General features: G+C 42.2%; 1 protein-coding gene across 1 annotated transcript in view; it reads right to left on the bottom strand.

The window, feature by feature from the left end:
- ENPP6 (ectonucleotide pyrophosphatase/phosphodiesterase 6) overlaps positions 1 to 11,014 on the bottom strand; it is a 96,796-nt gene extending 85,782 nt beyond the window's left edge. The window contains exon 1 of the mRNA XM_056802954.1: positions 10,811 to 11,014. Within this exon, the coding sequence (XP_056658932.1) occupies positions 10,811 to 10,967 (157 nt within the window). The 5' untranslated portion in view covers positions 10,968 to 11,014. The remainder of the gene's footprint in view (positions 1 to 10,810) is intronic.
- Positions 11,015 to 17,383: the final 6,369 nt, after the last annotated feature.

The following is a 17,383-nucleotide window of genomic DNA, read 5'->3' on the forward strand; positions in this document are numbered from 1 at the left end:
TTTATTTTATTTTCTGACTGTAGGGGGGAAAAGTTATTCTGAGAAGAGGTCCATAGGCTTCATCAAACTGTCAAAGGGGTCCATAATACACAAAATTTTAGGAACTCCTAACCTATAGTGATATTTAGTTCAAAGTGTGATATGAAAAATTTTTTTCATGTTAAGTCAAATAGAATTTTTATATGCAATATTCAAAATCTCTCTCTCTCTCTCTCTCTCTCTCTCTCTCTCTCTCTCTCTCTCTCTCTCTCTCTCTCTCTCCTTCCCCCTTCCACTTTCCCTCCCTTCCCCTCTCCTGTATATCTCTCTATTTCTCTCTCCCTCCTTCTCTCCTCTATTTCTCTGCTCTTGCCTATCTTTTCCTCTTTCTCCATCTTTCCTCCTTTCTCCTCCTTCCCTTTCTTCTCTCCTCTCTCTGTCCCTGTTTTCTTCCTCTGCCTTTCTTGTCTCTGTTCTCTTCCTCCTCTCACCATGGATCATGGGATTTTTAGAGCTGGATGGTCCTCTAGAAAGCCTTCCACAATGCTGTGTTCCTAAGTCCTCCAGATTCTAGAGAGTCAAGCCAATTCCTCCTGGGACAAGGTTGAAGGGAGACCACCAAAAATGGTTTGGACAGAAAGTATCTCAATCATCTGTGCAGATACGCAAAGCTCAGCTGAGAATAACTCACCTGGAATAAAAAGGACCTAGTGGGAAACACAGACCTATGAGTGGCAGCAGAACCCAGTCCAAGCTTGTTGTCTGCACCTATCAGGCAGGGTGGCACAGGGAGATTGCAGGGTGTGTGAGGCGATGCCAGCCAGCTGGTTTTGTACAGGGAATAAATAGCTCTGGTACATGGAGCCAGATGGCATTCCTCATGCCAGAAAGTCAGCTTAAAGTTAACCAAAGTAAAGGTGTGCTGCTGCTCATGGGGCCCATTGGGTGAAGCAGCAGAGTGCATCCCTCACTATAGGAGAATCACCCCCAGAACATGTCCTTTTCATGGTAGATTGACTGTATATAAGCTCTATTACACAATTCAGAACTGGGACATCATTTCATTGTCATTGTGTTCTGGGGATCAAATCATGGCATTGACACTTGCTGGTAGAATGGAAGCTCCTTGATGGCAGGAACTGTTTTTATTTCATTCCTGCCTTAGTATCCCCACAGTCTAAGATGGGATCTAGCAGACACACCTTGGGTCTTAAAACAATACAGTATATTGGTTCCAAAACAGAAGTTGGTAAGGGCTAGGCAAGGGAGGTTAAATGACTTGTCCAGGGTCACATAAGTGTGTGAGGCCAAAATTGAACCCAGGTCTTCCTGTCTCTAGAGAGGCTCTCTATCCACTGAGCCACCTAGCTGCCCACAGGCACTTATCAAAAATGTTCCATAGCCCTTCAAGTTCTACATCAATAGAAGTTGTTATTATCTGCACTCCCTACAAAAGAGCTGTTTCCTTGGTCTAGTGGTGTTTTTATTTTCCTCTTTTGATATCTGGCACCGAAGTGAGAATTCAATAGGCATTTGTTGACTAACTAAACACCCAAACTTGGGAAAGTGACATCTAGCCATGAAGAGCATCATAAAATGAGCATCTCTTAGGGGATGATGGAATTTGAGTTGGAAGATTACCCAGAGGTCACTTAATCCATTTGCCTTATTTTATAGAGATAGAGACCCAGAAGAGTCAATCAACAAGCTCAAAGTCACATTGACAATTAGGATCAGTCTTGGCATCTGCACCCAGACCACTGATTCCAAAGCAGAGATACTTTCTATCCTACTATCCTGCCTCTCAGAAGACTTGGGTTAGAATGCTAGTTCTAAGGAATTGAGTAGAAGGTCAGTGGAGCCATAGTGGATCTGGCCATGGTCAGGGAATGAATGGAGCTGTGTGATGATAGGCAAGTTGCCTAATTTCTTTGGATCTCCCCTGTAATATGAGAATATTTATATCCCAACTGAAGGATACAAGGTGGTACAGTGGATGGAGAACTGGGCTTGAAATCAAGAACACTCATTTGCCTCAGGTCACATCTGGCCTCAGATACTTACTGTGTGACCCTAGGCAAATCACTTAACTGTGTTTGCCTCAGTTTCTTCAGCTGTAAAATGAGCTGGAGACTGGAAATGGAAAACCACCCAGTATCTGTGCCAAGAAAATCTCAAATGAGATAGGACACCACTGAAATGACAACCACCATCCCAACAGAGTTACTTTTCAGTGAGATCACTTAAGACTTTAAGAATCACACAAGTTATTATTATCCAAATATTTGGGCCAGCGAAGGTGGTCCAGACTTGGGGCCTGAGGCTGTGGATGGCAGCTGCAGAGGGCTAAAAGCTCTGAGGGGGCTCCCCTTTCAGCTAACCACAGAGTAGCAGCAAGGCTTTCAGCAGTAACCGCAACTCCAGCTTGCCAGCCCAGATCAACTTTGCTGAAACCAATCAAGCCCAATTAGCAGATCCTCTGAGCTGTCAAGCTCCCATTTCTGACTTGGGGGCCTGGACCCACACAAAAGGCAAATGACTGATGTGGGACTCACCCCACTCATTCCCTATATCATGTGGAGCCCTGAACTTCTGACATGCCATGTCTGCTCTGTGTCAAATGGCGCTCTCTATGGGGATTAAACAAATTCCCAAGCAGGCCTGCAGTCAGTCAGTCAGTCACCACAGAAGCAGCTCCAATGACTGGGCCACTCTGAAGGGGAGGAAAAGAAATGGCTGGAACCCCAAGGAGTAGTGGGGGTAAAACTTGATATTGTATTCAAAGGCCCTCCTAAACAATGATTTCTCTTGAGTTCATCCTACCACAAAGTCCCAAAGTCCTCTGAGTGAGAGGGCAAGTGGTGCCTCCTGGAGCCAGCCATAAGAGTAATTGATAGCAAGATGGAGGACTTCCAGTCTTAAAATTCCAACTGGTTACTTGGGAGAGGTAACATGTTGCCATTATTAGCCATTAACACCTTGGCTCAAATTAATTGATCAGATTAGTCCTAGGAGGCTCCTTTTGAATGAGACACAGGACAGGGAAGTATTGAGAAAAGGTAAAGGTAGGGTTTATAAGACATCAAGAACTCAAGCCAAGGATAGCAGTAGGAGCAAGATAGGGATGGACTTTGGTCCATTAAAATTCCAACTGGTTACTTGGGATGGGTAACATGGTCATTATTAGCCATTAATGCCTCAGCTCAAATTAGCTGACCAGATTAGCCCTGGTTATGGAATGAGACACAGGACAGGTAAAGGTTAGGGGAAAGGAAGGGTAGAGTTTGCAAGATGTTAGGGCATTGAGCCAAAAGATGACAGTAGAAGCAATTGGTGTGAGAGTGGAGCAGTGCAAATGGGTCTGCCCATTGGGAATGAGCTCTGGTGGTTTCATCTACAATAATATTGCCTGTGAGCATCTCTACATCACCTGGACTAGGGAGGAGGAAGGACAAATCTTCATAGAGGCTCCTAGGGACTTTTTGGATCTATTCCTCAAGTCTCTCAGTAATCTCTGTGATGAGCTATTCACATAGATCCTTACAACTTAGGTCTGTCAATATGAACATCATGGTTGAGAAGTGGCCCCAGAGGTGAGAGACTCTTTACTTTGGGGGAGCACTGATCTCCCTGGACACCTTGTTAGTGGTCCCTTGAAACCTCCTGCCTCCCCTATGCCTGAAATGTGTATAATTGCCCTCTAAACCTATATTAGGGTGGACTTTTTTATTCCAATTATTTATTTTCTTGCCCAGGAGTTGTGGGGGTATTTCAATCAAGCACTGAAATTGGAGTTAGGTTGAATTGCCTCTTATGCTACCTCAGACACTAACTAGCTGTGTGACCCTAAGAAAATTGCTTTCCTTCTTCCTTCCTTCCTTCCTTCCTTCCTTCCTTCCTTCCTTCCTTCCTTCCTTCCTTCCTTCCTTCCTTCCTTCCTTCCTCCTCTCCTTTCCTCCCTCTTTTCTTCTTTTCCTTCTTTTTTCTTTCTTTTTTCCTTCTTTCTTCCTTTTTTCCTCTCAGTGGGTAGAGGGAATTGGTAGGGAGACAAAAAATGAATGCAATCTAAATCTATGCTCACTTATCCTCACTGGGCCTCAGTTTCTCCCTCTTAAAATGATGGGCTTAAAGTCAATAGTCTTGAAAGCTCCTTACAGCTCTGAATTTATGGTTCTAAGTGCCTCTTTCTATTAGACTATGTTTCATCTTGCGGAGGCAGTCTTTATCGTTTGCCAGGAGCTAAGGAGGTAAAATTTCAGGATGAAAATGAAAAATGAAATGGAAAAGCAAAAGCAAAAGACTTTATACCTTGCTTTCCTGAATCTCCAGAAACTGAGCATCTTAGAAATATGACCAGGGTTAGATAACCCCAGAGCAGGGAATCTGCTTTGTAGTTTCCGAGGAGGAGTAGATCTGGGGGAGTAACAGTGGCCTGGTGCCCAACTGGGCTTTCTAGCCAGTCTTGGCATGATGAGCATCTACTGGGCTGGATTTGTGGAAGCAGCCTGATCCCATGGGCTACAGTCATGTTAGTCAGCACGTTTCCTGGCCAGCTTCCCCCATTCCTGGAAACAGAGTCACAGGCCAAGAATGAAGGCCCAGAAGCTGCCAGGGGAGGGAACAGAAGCATCTGCTACCCACTGAAGTTCAAATGAAAGAGACATTCATTGGACTATAAGATTTAAAGCTAGAAAAGATTTTAGAGATCATCCAATCCATCCCCTTCATTTTACAGATGAGGAAACCGAAAAGAGAGGATATTATTTATTCAAGATCACATAGCTAGAAGGAAGTAGAACTGACATTTGAACCTTAATCTTCTGGCTCCAAACCAAGGACTTGGTCCACTCCAACCACACTTCATTTCTCTGATTAAACCTATGTGGCTGAACTATAGATTTGTCTAGAGATGAGCTATTTGTCCCCTTCAGTCTAGTCTATGGAGCTGTGTCTTATCTATGGCAAAAAAAAAAACAAAAACAAAAACAAAGAAGCCAGAAAAAGGCAGAATAGATCCTTTCCTGGTTGAAGAATTATTAGCCAAAGGGAAATGATCCAAGGGCATGGATTTGTTCTAGAAATTCAAGGTACACTGTTCATAGTAGGCACTAAGAATGCTTGTCTAATCAGAAGGAATTAAACTGACTGATTTACTTGATTTTCTTTCTGGATATCCTAATTTCTTTGTACTTCACAATAAATGGGAGAAGGATGGTTAGATAGTGAAAAATATGTATGATTTTTTTTATATAAACCTTTACCTTCCATCTTAGAATCAATACTGTGCAGTTGTTCCAAGGCAGAAGAGTGGTAAGGGCCAGGCAATGGCGGTTAAGTGACTTGCCCAGGGTCACACAGCTGGAAAGTGTCTGAGACCAGACTTGAACCTAGGACCTCCCATCTCTAGTCCTGGCTCTCAATCCATTGAGTTACTCAGCTGTCCCCTTGATTTTTTTAAAGCACTACAAGCTGAGGATGTCACTCTGCAATATTGATGTATGTCCATTCTTAACTAAAAAATCAGGGGAAAAAATGGAAAAAATGGGGAAAAAAACAAATGCCCAACCTTTGACTGGGTTGAGATCATCCTTACATTTATACCATATCAGAATTAGTTGAAGGAACTTGGCATTTTTTTAAACCCTTACTTTTTGTCCTAGTAACTCTTAAGACAAAAGAACAGTAAGGGCTAGGCAAATGCGGTTAAGTGACTTGCCCAGGGTCACACAACTAAGAAGTGTCTGAGACCAGATTTGAATCTCCCAACTCTAACTGCCCCCAGAATGGAGTGTGTTTTGTCTCACAACAGGGTGAATATGATAGCTACCTTCATTACTGTGAAGACCTGTGTTCAAATCCTACCCTCAGACATTGACTTAACTGTGTGACCTGGGGCAAATTATTTAACTTCTCTCAGACTCAGTTTCCTCTTCTGCAAAAATACCTCTTTCCTAAGATTGTTGTGAGGGTCAAATGTGTTGGCATATGAAAAGTGATTTGCCAACTTCAAAGTATTATATAAATGCTAGCTAGGCACTCTTTTCATTTGACATTTCCAAATATTGACATATTTGGCATGACTTTTATCACGATAGAACTTACTTGTGGACTTGTCCTTGTCCTCTAGACCCATAAGATTCCTGAACACAAGCTTCTGCTTTTTTTTGCCACTATTTGGCAAATGATGTCATTTTCATCTTTGGATCTCTAGCATCAAGTACAACACACTACACACGGTAGGTACACAGTACCCAGTAGACATACTGTACACAGTAGGCACATAGTATATAGTAGACACGTTGCACACAGTAGGCACACTACACCTGGTAAACATACAACACAGTAGGTACACTGTATGCATTGCACACAGTAGGTACACTATACATAGTAGATACACTGTACATAGTAGTCATATTGTACACATTAGATATATTGAACCTAGTAGACACACTGCACACAACAGGCACACTACACACAGTGGACACATTGCATACAGGTACACTGTATGCAGAAGCACACTGTACATTGTAGACATACTGTGTACAGGAGACACAGTGCACACAGTAGACACACCATACCCAGTAGACACATTGTACGCAGTAGACACAACGCACATGGTAGACACACCATACCCAGTAGACACATTGTATGCAGTAGACACAGTGTACCCAGTAGACACATTGTATGCAGTAGACACAGTGTACCCAGTAGACACATTGTATGCAGTAGACACAGTGTACCCAGTAGACACATTGTATGCAGTAAACACAGCACACATAGTAGACACACTGTACCCAGTAGACACATTGTACACAGTAGGCACAATGCACATAGTAGACACCCACGTACCCAGTAGACACATTGTATGCAGTAGACACAGTGTACCCAGTAGACACATTGTATGCAGTAGACACAGTGTACCCAGTAGACACATTGTATGCAGTAGACACAGTGTACCCAGTAGACACATTGTATGCAGTAGACACAGTGTACCCAGTAGACACATTGTATGCAGTAAACACAGCACACATAGTAGACACACTGTACCCAGTAGACACATTGTACACAGTAGGCACAATGCACATAGTAGACACACTGTACCCAGTAGACACATTGTACGCAGTAGACACATTGCATTCAGGCACACTGTATGCAGCGGACACATTGCACAAAGTAGTTACATTGTACATAGCAGACACATTGCACACAATAGGTACACTGTTTATAGTAGGTGCTAAGAATGCTTATCTAATTGGATGGAATTAAATTGCTTGCTTTGTCTGATTTTCTTTTTGCCTGTCCTAATTTATTTACACTTCACAAATAAAAACTGGGAGAAACATGGTTAGATTGTGAAAATTATTTTTTAAAGGATTACAAGCTTAATATGAGTCAATTCCTGAGGCATCACTTCTAGGAATTTACTAATAATGCTGCTGATAATGACTAGCATTTATATCGTGTTTACTATGTGCCAGGCACTATATTAAGTGCTTTACAATTATTATCTCGTTTGAGCCTCACAGCAATCCTAGGAGATAGGTGCAATTATTGTCCCCATTTTAGAGATGTGGAAACTGAGGCAAACATAGGTTAGGGGACTTGCCTATGGTCATACAGCTAGTGAGGTCTGAGGTCAGATTTGAACTCAGTTCTTCCTGACTCTAGAGATCTGGCATTCTGTCCACTCAACTCCTCATCCACCCCCTACATGTGGAGATGATTTGTCCCACTCTACTCTGTATTCTTGTTAGACCTTATCTGGATTATGGGGTTCAGTTCTGAATCCCATGGTCAAAAAAGGACCCAGCTAAGTGGAAGAGTGTCCAAAGAAGGGCAATTAGGATGGTGAAGGGCCTTGAGTTTATACTTCATGAGAAGGAACTGAGCAGGTTTTGCTTAGAGAAATGAATGGGGCAGATATGACAGGTGCCTTCAAGTATTTAAACTTGAATTGGTTGGCGTGTGGAAGAAAAACTACATTTGTTCTATTTGGCTCACCAAGGCCAAACGAAGAGTAATGGGTGGAAATTACAAAGCAGCAGATTCAGGCTTGGTGTCAGGAAAAAACATCTTCATAATTGAAGCTGTCCAAAAAGTCTAATGAGCTTCCTCAGGGGTGCAGGAGTCCTTCAAGCAGAGACAGGAAGGCCTCTTGTCTAGTGAACTCCAGTGGCTATTTCTTTGGTATATGGACTGGATGAGATGGCCTCTCTGGTCCTTTCCAACTTTCAAAGCCTGGGGTTTCTTTTAGGGCATGTGCTTTTCAGGGGCTGAGGAGAGGAGGCAGCAGGGAAGCTCCTGATTATTTCCTCCATCCCAGTGGCACCAGTTGGGGAGGTGCTGTTTACAATATTAGATTTCTGCCAGGGTGGGCCAGACTGGGTTGGGGGCTCAAGCCCTCTTCTCCAGGGAGCCCTCTGTCAGACTGCTGCTTTGTCTACCTGATAGGAAAGCTTGAACTGCTGCCATTTCTAAATTGCGTTTCTAAATATTGACTTAATGGAGGGACCCAGAGTGTCATAACACAACTTACTGGGGCCATGAAAATGTTCCAGGCCTGCAAAATGTCCTGGGGGGAGTGGGGGAAGGAAGAGGAGAATCTGAAAAGTATCTGAGGAGAGGGGGGCGGGAAATGATCTAGTGGTATTTAAGAGAGATGCCCCAGCCTGATTTTCCAAGACAGCTAGCTGCCTGATTTTCTTTCTGCCTTGCCTCATTTATTGGGCATGTTCAGAAGAAATGTTCAGAAAAAGATCTGAGGGGTTGAAAGGACTCTCACTATGAGTCAGTGCCCCCAAATGTTCATGCAACATCATTGGGCTCCATTAAGAGAAAAATCAAAATAACAGCCAACATTTATATAGCACCTACTCTAAGGCAGGCACCGTGCTAAGCACTTCACAATTCTTATCTCATTTGATCCTCACAACAACCCTGAGAGGTAGGTAATAATAATAATAATAATAATAATAATAATAATAATAATAGCAGCAATTATAGAGTGCTTACTATGGGCCAGACACCATGGCAAGTGCCCTGCATTTATTATCTCGTTTGATCTTCAAACAATTCTTTGAGGCAGGTAATAATGATAATAATAAGAGTTAACATTCATATAGTGCTTACGATGTTATGTGCCAGCCAGGGTGCTAAGCACTTCACAATTTTATCTCGTTTAATCCCCACAACAACTCTGTGAGGTCTCTAGGAGCTGAATGATCAGCCTCTGCATTATTGGCTGAGGAAGGAGACAGCAGTGTATGGCCATTAATCACTCAACTGCAGACCAGGAAGAAAGAAAGATATTGGTGATGTCTTGGTAGAGCCCTCGTGCATTCTCTCCACAACTGCATAGGCTATATTGAACCAGCCTTGATTGACCCTCTGAGCAAGAAGAAGATTAAGGGACTTATCCAAGGTCATCCTGCAAAGCTGACCTTACATGGACCTGCAGAGGAAGACCTCTGAAGATTTCTAAGGAAGAGAATGCCTCTGCATCCTGTATAGTGTACGACCATTCCTCTTCTACTGTCTGAATGAAAAACTCATGGAAGGGGAAGGATAGAGAAAGTCTTTTCCTTACTCCTAACACCCATTGCCTGAGCCAAAGGGGTGAACTGAGAAGATACCATAGAGATTCTGCTGTTTAGAGTGGAGCTCTTTGGGAAGACTTCAGGGGAGTGTCATAACCAATGTCCATTCTGGCATCTCTCCTACCCAGTAGACACTTGGAATAATTGGAGGCTACATTGAAGCCCTGCAAATTATTCTGTCCTTGGCCTCACCAGACTGTCATAGCTTCCCTCTGACTTTCCTAATGATGCCATGATCTCACGTCATGCCTTACCATTTTGTGTTCCCATAAGTATGATTTAATCCATTCTTTGGAATCATTTAATGAGCAGAGCAGACATGCTCCCCATTTTGAATAACAAGATGCAGGGCATAGCATAGGAGAAAAAACACTGGAATTGAAACCAAAGATATGGGTTTGAATCCCAGCTCTGCCAAATATTCACCCTATGACCTTGGAGAAATCATTTACCTGTATTGGCCTCAGTATCCTCATCTTTAAATGACAGAGTTAGGCTAGGCAATGTCTAATGACTTTTCTGGTTCTAAATTCTAAAATAAAATTTATCCTATGAACATAATGAAGATTAAGAGACTTATACAAGGTCATCCTGATAGGAAGTGGCAGAACAGGGATTAAAATTCAGATCATTTGAATCCAAATTGCCTGGCTTTAGGTTATTTGGCAATCATAACATTGTTTCTCCTCCATCAAAGAAATGAAGAGGGATGATACAGTGGAAAGAGTGATGATCTTAGAACCAGAAGTCCTGAGTTCAAGTCTCAGATCTATTATTAATTAGACATATTTCCATGGGTAAGTTGAGGCGCAGCATCCTCATCTGTACAAAAGGACTTAATGCTTGTAACAACTCACAAAGTTGTTGTGAATAATAATGGTTGGCATTTAGATAGCACTCAAACATATGCAAAATACATGTTGTTTTTTTTTTTAATTTGCACCTCACTCCTCACTATTATTAACCTCATGTTATAAATGAGGAAACTGAGGCTGAGAGAGGCAAAGTGACTTTCCCAGAGTCACACAGTTCATAGATATGTGAAGAAAGATTTGGACTCCTTAGTCTAATATCCTATCCACCCCATCATGTTTCTGTCTTTGCGTACATTGACCATACTATTACTTGGTCTTCCTGTAGGACTTTGACTTTTGAGGTTCTGCTTTCATGATTTGTGAATTGGTCCCCAAGGAATTTTGTCATGTGGTGAGATAAGAGGATTTTAAGACACTAACCTGGCCAGTAATACATGGATACCTTCCGTCTTGCCTTGGTCATAGTGATCCACAATGGCTCTGATCCATTCCACCAGAGGGGCATCAAGCTGTCCTTGTTGACCCCAATGTCGAACGATTTGTTTGTTTTGGGATCCCACATGTAGTTCCCAATCATCTGATGAACCTCACAGTGGCGACCTGTGTTTAAAAAATATACAGTGCCATGAGTTTCTCATCCATTCAGAGTTGGAAAGGCCATTAGCATTTTGTCTGTTTAGTGCTCCATCCCCATTCATTTCCCCTCCTGAATGGCCCCACCTAAAAACCAACCAAATGGTTAATCAGTTTCAATACAGAGATGGCCAACATGTGGCTCAAGTTTGGGTCACTCTGAATGAAAGGCACAATGCCAAATGGGAGGCTATTTTAAGTCCAACAGGGAACAGAGTGTCCAAAAATTCACCACTGAACACAGATTAAGGTCTAAATAGGAAATGAAATCGTCTGGGGGTTTTATTATTTCTCGGTACTCCGCCATCCCCCTATTGTCACCCCCCCCCATCCATGGCTTCTAAAAGAGACAAATAAAGGTCTTGCCAAATCTATCTTCTTTTTCTCAGAAGGGCTGCCTTTTTCACACCAGATAATGTGAGAAACTGTGATAAAGCTGTTAGTTGAAAAGAAATAGATCAAATTTTTAAAAACAAAGCAAAAAGGGGAAGCTAGGTGACTCAGTGGATGGAGAGTCAGGGCTAGAGATGTGAACTCCTGGGTTCAAATCTGGCTTCAGACACTTCCTAGCTGTGTGACTCTGGCTAAGTCACTTAACCCCCATTGCCAAGACCTTACCACTCTTCTGCCTTGGAACTAATACCTAGTATTGACTTTAAGACAGAAGGTAAAGTTTAAAAAAAAAAAAAGCAAGAGTAATGAGTCAGAAAGATGGAATCCAGTACCAAAAAGAATGTTGGTTCTTCAGGACCTTAACTGGGTCCCAGTAGAGAAGCCAGAAGTAACAAGTACCCACCAATAGGGCACATAGACTCTCAAGACATTCTTAAATATTTAATTTGGGGATAAACCCATCACGTCTTCCAAGGAAGAATAATACAAACATTGGCAAGGCCCTCAGACACAGCTTCCGTTCTGGGCAGAGTCATTTGGCACTAAGTACAAACTCCGATTATGTTTAATCAAAGTTTTTCTTTCATTTTTTTTCCATTTATTTTCTTTCTATTTTTGAGGGGGTAGGAGGGAGAGGGAACAGCAGTCTGGTGGGCATGAAGACCATAAAAGAAAAGCAGTCTCTTTCATCTAAAAAATTTGAATAGTTTTGAAACATTCCTTTGAAGCTATGGACCATAGTAGATAGAATGCTGAACTTAGCGTCCAGAGATCTGTATTTGAATCCTGGACTTGCCAACTGGTGCCCATGTGACTCTCATGTTAACCTTTCTGGGTATTTTTCTGCTTCATTGTACTAATTTTGGTTTTTGAGTTAGGAATTCCTGGGTTCAAGTCCCACCTCTCACACTAGTTAGCTGCTCATGGATATGTTATTTAACATCCTTCAGTCTCAGTTTCCTTATCTGTAAAATGGTACCTTGAGAGATCAGGGAACTCCATTGGCTTTCAATGACTATAAATACCTGCAAGGTGATCGACCATCTTGTTGGAGTAGCTAGCTTCCATTTCCCATGGTCTAGAAAAATAATGTGACACCAACTCTCTTCTGCTTAATACCTCTTGGACTTTGATAATAAACCAAAATAACAGCAGAGAACTGCATTCTGAAGGAATGAAGAAAAATCTATATTCTTTTTTTTTTTACACCCTTACCTTCCATCTTGAAATCAATACTGTATATTGGTTCCAAGGCAGAAGAGTGGTAAAGGCTGGGCAATGGGGGTCAAGTGACTTGCCCAGGGTCACACAGCTGGGAAGTGTTTGAGGCCAGATTTGAACCTAGGACCTCCCATCTCTAGGCCTGGCTCTCAATCCACTAAGTCACCCAGCTGCCCCCAGAAAAATATATATTCTTGTAAAGTCTCCCCTCTGTGCGAGCAGTTGGTAGTAATTGTGGGAGGAGGACATTGTGTAGGGAGACATGTCCCTGCCTAGGGCTTAAAAGGAGGATATTGAAATTAAATCTTCTAAAAAGAAGGGAGATTTCCAGACATGTACAAGCTTTGGGAGTTGTCTATCAAGTTCGAAAGTGACGTCAGGAGCCAAAGTGATCTTCCTAAAGTACCAATCTCACCATGTAACCCTTATACTCAAGCAACGATAGTGGCTTTGTCCTTATAATCTCCAGGATAACAGTCTGGTCCCTTCCTACTTTTTTCCATTCTCCCCACACTTTACTCCCTTCCACAAATTCTATGATCCATCAACCCTAGCCTTCTTGCTGTTACTTACCAAAGACAGATACATCATCTCCCAACTCCATGTCCTTTCATTAGCTGTCCTCCATCGTTAGAATACTCTCCCTTCTTCTGACTTCCTCTGGTTCCCTCTCCTACTCATCCCAAATCTCACCTTCTCCAAGAAGCCTTTCCCTGAGCCCCACACCCACCTCTTGCTAGACCCTTCTCTCTAAGATTGTCTCCAATGTGTCCTGTTGTCTTGCCTGTTGTCTCCCCCCATTAGAAGGGAGAAGCAGCTCCATGAGGACAGAAGCTGTTTGGGCTTTCCTTTTTGACACAGTGCCTGACACATAGAAATCGTTAATAAATGTTTGGCTTGACTTGTCTCGTGAGTAATCCCCAATTTGAGAGTTTACAAAGAAAAAAGGGGAAAAAAGAAGCTCATTCTCATTGTTCCCGTAAAGCATCTTACTTCCAGAATAAAGCCAGCAAGTCACAGAGGACCTATTCCAAGACCTACCATGGATGGCTGAAACCACTGATATACGTAAACACCTGAGATCCCATACATACCGGGACTAAAATAATAAAATAAATAAATGAATGAATGAATAAATGAATGAATGAATGAATGAATAAACAAACAAATAAATAAACAAGTAAATGAAATATAATAATTAAATAAATAAATAATAGGTAAATAAAAATAATATAATAGAATGTAATTGATAAACACACAGTAAGACATTGGCAACATTAAATACAGAAATGATAAGGTACACTGTACATTATATAGTATTGCACGGACAACATGCCAATCGTCCAGGCCCAGCCTCCACAGGTACAGCAACCTTCATTAAATTCTACTGCCTGAAGGACATAGCTGCTTCTCTCTGATAAGTTTCTCAGTGATCCCTCTCCCCTCCTAAGTTCTCATCCCCAAGCAGAAGTCAGTCTGAGAGTTCAGTGGCCCATGAATCAGATAAGTTGTACTAGATAAAAGCTGGCCTTTCAGTCTCTCATCACTGTCCACTCTATACTGGTGGGGACTCTGTGGGAAACCCTAGCAACTAGACCCCAGGTCCTCTCCCTGTCTTCATGCTCTGATTCCCAGGAGGCACAAAGGGGTCTAGAGCCAGCACCAGGGCACTGAGAGTTTCTGGCCTTTGTACTTGCCCATGCTCACTCATTCCTGTCAGGTCACTCCTGAAAGTGCCAATGGCTCTCATCTTTCAAATTCCTGCTGACCAGCTCCCTTGCCATCTAAGCCATCTGTTGAATAGCTCCAATTTATCCAGGATGTATCTTGTAATTCAACATAGTTGTTTTCTTCCCAGCTCCCCAATAACTGTGCATGCCTTGAGCCTAAGGATTGTTTTTCGCCTTTCTTTGTTTACTCATCATATAACACATAGTAGCACTGTATACATAAAACAAATGTAGCCAAAATTGGAAAAATAAGTTAAAAGGGGGGAGGGATTATAGAAAATTTCTCAAATAGAGATCACATCTAAAATATAAAAAATCTTTGTCAAATTTATAAGAATAAGAGCCACCCTCCAACTGGTAAATGGGCAAAAGATTTGAATGGACATTTTTTTGGATGAAGAAATCAAAGCCCTGCATAGATATATTAAAAATGCTTGAATAATTACTGATTAGAGAAATGCAAATCAAAACAACTCTCAGATATTATCTCACACCCATCAGATTAGCAAAAAGGATACTCAGTACTATTCTACCTTGGGACAGCTTAGGTGGCCCAGTGAATAGAATGCCTGGCCTGGAGTCAGGAAGACTTGAGTTTAAATCTGGCCTTAGACATTTATCAGCTGTATGTCCCTGGGCAAGGCACTTAACTCTTATTTACCTGACTTTCCTCATCTGTAAAATGAGCTGAAGAAGGAAATGGCAAACCATTCCAATATCTTTGTCCCTCCCCCAAAAAAATCCCAAACGGTCATGAATGATCAGACATGACCAAAACCAACTAACAACTCTTTTCTAGCACATTACCATTCCCACAATGCTCAGGCTCTCAGAACAACATATACCAAGGTTCTGGCTACTTCTGGATTCTTTTGAAATGCAGCTCCCTTCCCTTCCCAGCTCCCAAGGAATTGCAGAGCTCCTCTTCCCCTGGCAGCAGCTCTCAAAATGCAGAAGGGGCTCCTCTGAGTTTCTCTTCTCTTCCACCAGTCGCCACTATGGATCTCCTACCTGGCACTGCTCATCCTCAGCCTCAGATTATACATTTCCACTCCTGTCAGAGCCATAACTAGCATTTTCCATTCCTGGGCCAGGATTCATAAAAGACAAACCTGGCATGAAGCTTAAAAGGTGCCCTCAGATCCATTTTTAAGACAAAACAAGTTGGAGGAGAGAATCAGAGACTCTGGAACACCATAAGGCTTCTCAACTGGGGTTAGGGGTATGACAACCTGAACTACATACATCTAGTACCTACTCATTTAAGAAAACTATTCTTTTCTTTTTAACTTTTTAATCCCAAATCATTTTATTTCCCCCCCCCCCATCAAAATTACGTGATTCTTGCTGTCTTCCCTCCTGGAGTTCACAAGCAATCCCTCTGGGTTCTACATGGATTATCTCTGAAAACTATTCTGGCTCCCTCCGAGCCAGGCTCCCAGAGGGAGTGCAAGTGATGGGCCAAACCACAGCTATGCTGCCCCCAATATTTGGCCAGGAATGATCGTCCTGGGAACACGACTGAGAAGGACAGAGATATGGATCCATATGTCCCCATTTCCCTTTCTCTGGCGACCATGAAGCAATCAATGCAAGAATGAAAACTCATTTGATAAGCTCTCGCTAAATATCAAAGACTGCATGAAGTGTGCTGGGGACACAAATTTTTTTGTGCTGGGGATTTTGGGGGGGGAGGGACAAAGATATTGAAATGGTTTGCCATTTCCTTCTTCAGCTCATTTTATAGATGAGGAAACTCGGGTAAATAAGAGGATATATGTAGGAGACAACAGCTAGTGCATCTCTGTCCTCTTTCTCCTCCTCCTTCAGCTTTGGGCTCTCTTTTTTTCTATTTCTCATTTTAATTTGTATTCTTGTCAGGAACTGGCCCTCGTGGCTTGATTTAACTGTTGAATATTAAATTTCATGGAACAACAATTCTTCAGGAAAGAACGTACACAGATCACTAGATCTCCTGGTGTTCGAATTTCTTGACGGGTGAGATTTGCGCACACGCACAGGCACACGCACATTATGACATGGTTATACTAACATTGGTCATGTCAGGGCAGTTCGTTCAGACACCTCATCAAACACAGATTCTGATTACCACTTGGGACTCTTTAATTACATGGTGTATAAAACTTTAGCATGGTGTCATTGACACATCCCAGTCTAAATGCTAACAGGCCATTGGAGTTCTATCATCCTTGCCATAGAATTGCTGAGCTGAAAAGGACTTTCTTTTATCCCTTCGTTTTACAAATGAGCAAAGTGAGACCAAGTGGGGGTAAAGTGACTCATTCAGAGTGATACCATTCACTAAGTAGGGGCAGACCAGGGAGTCAGAAGACTGTTGTTGAGTTGTTTCAATCATGACTCTTGGTGAACCCATTTGGGGTTTTCTTGGAAAGATTACTTGAGAAATTTGCCATTTCCTTCTCTAGCTCATTTCATAGACAAGAAAACTGAGGCCAACAGTGTCAAGTGACTTGCCCAAGCTCATATAGCTAGTGTCTGAAACCAAATTTGAACCCAGGTCTTCCTGACTCCAAGCTTGGAGCTCTATTCACTCAACTATCTAGCTACTCCACCAAAAGATTATATAGTATCACTATATGGTGCTCAAAGACCATCTAGTCTAAATTCCTTCTCTGTCTCATTGGCTGGATCTTCATCCAGATTATGTATGGTTAACATGGGGGGGGGGGGCGGGATTCCCCAAGACTCCATTCAGAAACCTCTTCTCCTCTCCCTCTTATTTCACTTTAGAATTTCAACAGCTCTTATGGTTTCAATTATCATCTCTTTCTTGGATCTATTTGTCCAGCCCTAACCTCTCTCCCTATCTCCAGTCTTGTATCTCCAACTGCCTATTAGATATATCAAACTGGAGGTCCCAAAGGCATACTAAAGTCAACCTATACAAAACTGAACTCATTAGTTCCCCTTACCCCCAAATCTTCCCCTCTTTCTAAATTCCCTATTACTGTGGAAGATATCACCACCTTACTCA

This window comes from Monodelphis domestica, chromosome 6, assembly GCF_027887165.1.
Source record: "Monodelphis domestica isolate mMonDom1 chromosome 6, mMonDom1.pri, whole genome shotgun sequence".
NCBI lineage: Eukaryota > Metazoa > Chordata > Mammalia > Didelphimorphia > Didelphidae > Monodelphis > Monodelphis domestica.